The sequence below is a fragment of the Ammodytes marinus genome, assembly GCF_949987685.1.
Source record: "Ammodytes marinus genome assembly, chromosome: 8".
Classification (NCBI taxonomy): domain Eukaryota; kingdom Metazoa; phylum Chordata; class Actinopteri; order Uranoscopiformes; family Ammodytidae; genus Ammodytes; species Ammodytes marinus.
In genome coordinates this window covers 28,619,555-28,625,006 of record NC_137212.1, presented here as the reverse complement: position 1 = coordinate 28,625,006, position 5,452 = coordinate 28,619,555, and the positions used below count along the sequence as shown (strand labels likewise).

The following is a 5,452-nucleotide window of genomic DNA, read 5'->3' as shown; positions in this document are numbered from 1 at the left end:
GTACTTCATTTCATTTGTACAGAAAGTCTGGAATCGCTCAATTGACAAACGTAAACTCACTTGAAGGCTTGTGTCTGTAAAAGTTTCAAACTATTGGATCTGCCCAGTGCCACTCTGGATCAGCCAACCGATTGCATGACGTTTGGTCGTGGCGTATTTCATGACTGAACTGGCGCACGTGATTGTTATCAGCCACTCCCTCTGCTCGCTGATTGGACCGGTAAAAAATCTACAGGAGAAAACCATAGATAGTATATAAAAGGAGAAAAACCCTTGAATATACCGCGGACCCAGACTGACTACTGAAGGGCAATGAAAATTGAGCGGAAGTAGGTAGGTGGGCGGTGCCAGGCTAGAAATAAGCGGCATTGAGAAATGTTAAGCGAACAACCTCTACAAAATAGAAAAAAAATCATGGAAAATGTATTCAAATCATTTCAATATCAAAAACGTATGATTAACAACGTACAAATGATTTTGCAGGTGCAATATTACAGTGCAACAGTAAGTCCACCCAGAGCGGCCTGATAACCTTGTTTTTTGTTTCCCATCTTATGGCTTAATATGTGGAAGAGTTTTCATAGTTGCGTTTCACATCTGTGTATTCCTCTCATCATCTGAGAAGGACATGTTGTACACGCCATCACGCGTAGCTCCATTCTCCGTCGTTTTCACCCTTGTCTCTTCTTCAATGACATCCAGAGTTTTCTCATTCTTTTTGCTGGAACCAAAAAAAGCCAGACACAAGATTTAGACAAGTTTGGTTAAATGTGCTACGAGGAACTTTTAAATATTTCTGAAACCGTAAAATGTTTCTCCTATGATGGTCCTATATTACATGTAACAGCAAACGAGACCATCAGTGCAAAGAATGCTATTTTCATGTAGTTTTTCTTAATGCCTTTGTCATGAGTTTCGCTCACCCAGGAACTACATCTGGCGTAGGAAAAAAACACTAACACAAACTGAAAGTTCCTTGAAGCTCCTTTAATCATATTGGCTCCAGTCATCGGCTTACCTTCTTCTTTGGCGTACAGAGGACACGAGCAGAACAACGATGCCTGCGCCCACTAGTCCCATGACCACCCCAAATGCAATGAGCCAGGGAGGGGTGTCTGGGTTGAGCGGGGCCGTCAGGGTGGGAGCGATGCCGATAAACTCCAGAGTTTTATCAGTTAGCATGAAGGCACTGTTGATGCGATTCCTGGACTTTCTGTTGGAAAAGTTTTAAAATAAATGATTTAAAATGTATCAAATCATTGTTAAAACTGAGTTTATTCAGGCCGAGACCAACATCTACTATATCTGCCTGTCACAAGTCAAAATGGTGCTTGCCTGTATTGAAGCTACAGTGATGGATGAAATAATTTCTCCATTCTGGAATTACTCATCCAAGCCCAGGGAGGGACAGTGATTAGAGTTAAATATTTGTTCTCATTTTCTACAAATGTGTCTCAAGCTTTTCGTTATTCCAGTAAATACAGAACAATATGTTGCAACTCACAATTAGCATAATTATAATGGATAAGCGAAAGAGGACATTTTAACAACCTAACCAGCCGAAATCTAAAGGTGGTGGGAATCTGCAAGGGATCTCTATGACCAAGAGATAACTATTTATTGCTTTTCTAGATCCAAATTGTTAATAACTACTTTCTCTGCTGGGACAGGTTTGAACACTGTATCGTCAGCGTAACTCTAAATGCCAGAGTTGAACTTGACCTCTGACTTCTTTTTTAGGATTACACCAATAAAAAAAGAAAGCTGGGTAACACTTTACAATAAGGGTACATTAATAAACTGTTGGTAAATGCTTAGTTATTGTTTAATACGCATTAACGTTGCATTAAGTAACTGTTTATTACTGGTAAGTTAATGGCTAAGAAGTCTTAACTAAGCATAAATGAACTGTTGTGCTTAATGCTTAACTAGTTACTGGTAAACCAAGCATTAAATAACCGTTAATAATGAAGCATTTACAGTAAGCTAATGCGTAATAAGCATGAACTACACATTAACAAACCGTTTTTTGCATTAGCTAAGAGTTCATTCATCCCTGCATTCCAATAGTAGTTGCACTTCCCCTTGTTCATTTACCCTCAGCCCTTGGCATGACGTAACAGCATACGTTGCACGGAGGGAACTTGGAGAGCGGAGGGAGACTGGGCGGGGGAGGAGCGGAGGATTTAAATGGAACCCACTTGCCCACTTGCCCTTGTAGTCGCAATGGACCGTCAGTTACATAGGTAAATCTGAATGCAAATAATACAGAATTATAACATTCTGCTAAGGTAGCCTATGTTGCAGAAAGCCATTTCCATAGCATAACAAACATTGAATTTCGACACGGTAACTCAGATTATCAAGATATTGTTACTTACACATGTAAATAGTTTGCTCCGACATATTTTCTTATTTATACTTTCAACCAAAAACATTTGTTTTAAATAGTCCTCTAATTGGCAGCCATCGGTGTTATAGCAGCAATGTGTAAACTGCAATACATTCACTGGATTGTTCGTATGGAAATAGGATAGCCTAATTGAGGCGTTTTGGAATATATTTGTATATATATATTTGTCCTGCGGGTGGCCGCGATGTCCCTAAAAGCATACAGTCTACCGGAAAATAAAAGGAGAAGAAGAAGAAGACGAACTGCAATGCACTGTAGGTGATATCCACCTCGGAGTGACCATCCATGTTGACTTGATCACTCAGCCCTCCGAGGGTCTATCTCACGAAGTTCACTTCAGTTTCCAGACTATTGGAACGACACTTAAGATGGCAGCGGGGATTCCCCCGAGGGCAAGTGCCTAGGGCAAGTGAACGAGGGCCTGTTGAACGGGTATTGGAACGTACCCCATGTACCCTTATTGTAACGTGTTACCAAAAGACTTTATATGCATGTGATTACCTGACTGCCTCCTCCACATCTTCTTTATTAACAAGGACAGACGTGTTGAGAGGTGATGTCACCACAAACCAGAAGGACACTCTGGGAGTCTCATCACACACCACGATGTTTGACACACTGGGGAAGTTTCAAAAAGAAAAGACCATGTCAGCTGTTCACAAACCATGATTCACTCTTTTTATTGGATGGTAAAAGGTGATGATATATTATGAACACTCAAAAGTATCTTTATTCTTGCTATGTTTTTTTTTTGTTTTTCAAGAGATTTTTCTTACTTAAATTCCTGGCCACCGAAGTGACTCCTCATTGCGAAAGCCAAGGTTGCTCGGAAAAGGAACATTTCATTTTCATTCCAACCATACTGCAACAATAACAACAACAATAGATCATGAGCTGCTGCCAGGAAAAGGCCTTCAAGGTTAACTGATCGCCACATGGACCTTGTCCTGGTAGTAAGACACTCACACGCACTTTGAGTGAATTCAGCATTTTACTTATACTTATACTTTCTAGGGCTAGTTAGCTGCATGAATGATCAGTCGACTGGGAAATATATGTTTCCTTGTCAGAAGAGTGTATCTCATCGTAAGGACTTCAAAACATTGCATACGTTATTTATGGCCTGATGGTTTTTAATATTCAAATGTATGTACAGAACGTACTGCTTGATCTCCCAGGGCGGTTTTGATGCTGAGTCGAACTTTGTAGCCATCTGAAGCATCTGTGAAGATAAAACATATTTAAATTTTGTGTGTCAGCTCTGTCAGCTGTTTCCTCTGTAGAGCTGTAGAGAAAGAGATGGCATACGGAACAGCATGTGTTTTCAAGAAAAAACAGCTGACGTCAAACGGAGGCCGTCGTCTCGAGGCAAAACATTTGAGATATGTGTCTAATCCGACTGAGTTTTCAGATTTGGAGCTGCGTGCCACACTTGAGAGGCAACAAAGAAACCCAGCCAAACAGGCGGCCCCTACAGTAACAAGGCCTTAGTTGGTATCTTAGCAGAAATACAATGTAGCTTACAAATAAGGTTTTTGACATGTGAAGGTATTAGGTATGGTCACTTACCTGGCGTGCAGAGCTGTTGTGCCGAAGCAGACGACAAACAGAGCAGGAGAAAGACCTTTTCCAACATTTTCCTCCCAGAAAACAAGACAAGTACAATAATACACAGGCTCAGGTGAAACTCCCAGGGATCAGTGATTTAAAGGGAGTCAGCAGTGGACCATCATTGGATAAACTCTTGAGTTTAATGGTTAAGCCAGGACACACCTGTCTCTCCCTCGCATGGAAACTGTAAAGTGGGCGAAAGGGCTGCTGTTTGTTCAAGCTTCCACAGAGCCAGATAGGTTTGCTAATGGGAGAGAGAGAGAGTGGGAGAGAGAGAGAGAGAGGCAGATCTTCCAAAGAGAAAAACACCACTTCTGTTGACTCAGCGCGGAGGTACAGTGTGTGATAGAGCTCCCCTGTGTGCCAGGCACCTTTATTTTAAGTAGCAATATGTTGCCCTTTATTGTGGTAACACATTCAGTAGATTGTATCAAATCAAACTGACTGGAAAAGAGCCACATTAGTTTAGTTAAGACCTGCAGTTGCATTCTATGTACTGACCGATGGGATGCACTGAGTTTAGCACATAGAGACCCAACCTTGAACATCGTGGACTTGTTTCGCCTTCTGATCACTGCACTCCCTCCCTGCCTCTGCTGAACATCAGGCGTAATCTGTCTTTACAGTTTTAGACAATAACTACAGTGGTGGTAGACAATGCTTTAAAGTAGGTACAGCTCCTGAGAAGCTACTGTACAATATGGAAGAAGTTCACTGCAAACTTTGAAGAACATCCCTCAAAGTGTTCATGAGAATGACCCAGACGGACAGACGTATACGTATATAATGTGGCCTACTGTATGTCCAGACAACTCAAAAACATAACAACTCCGGCCTTTGGCTATTGCCGGTGCTGAAGCATAGAATTGCTGGATAATTGCAAACCAAATATGTAGATCAGCATGTTTCTCTGAACACTCTTCTGCTCTGGAATTGGCCAAAGAAAGGTGAGAAAAAACCCGGAACAATAGAACGATCCCATTCCAGTTAAGTTTTAAATCCAAAGTTAATCATCTATTCTGCTCTGACTATCAGCCTTGCAATTTGGTTAATTGTTCAACCACTGAGTAGTGCTGGATGCCTGGCAGGTTGACATCACATCAAAAGTCTGCTGCTTTCTCATGATAACAGACCATGTAAAAACCCAGAGCATAGTGGACCACAATAAACTGTCAACTTCCTGTACTTTAAACCATATTTTGCTTCCATAAAATGTCACGAGTGTTTTTCCATAAAACGGGCAACACCCATAGTGCAATAAAAAATACATATAAACATATTATTAACGATTTACAGTTCACTAGAAACTCAGTTTAACCATTACCAGCTTTATCATTGTATATGCTCAGTTACTGGAAGCAGAAATAGAATCAAAATGATTTCCTGTTGTGCTATTCTTTTCTAAAAAAAAAAATGCTTATTTGGAAA

At 40.8% G+C, this 5,452-nt stretch overlaps 1 protein-coding gene across 1 annotated transcript; it reads right to left on the bottom strand.

Annotated features, from left to right (window-relative positions):
• Nucleotides 1–591: 591 nt before the first annotated feature.
• cltrn (collectrin, amino acid transport regulator) lies at nt 592–4,049 on the bottom strand (the record flags this gene model as incomplete). Its single annotated transcript, XM_080032569.1, has 6 exons — nt 592–721; nt 1,019–1,213; nt 2,915–3,031; nt 3,190–3,275; nt 3,577–3,635; nt 3,983–4,049. 6 exons carry the CDS (start codon nt 4,047–4,049, stop codon nt 592–594), a joined length of 654 nt encoding a protein of 217 aa, XP_079888695.1.
• Nucleotides 4,050–5,452: the final 1,403 nt, after the last annotated feature.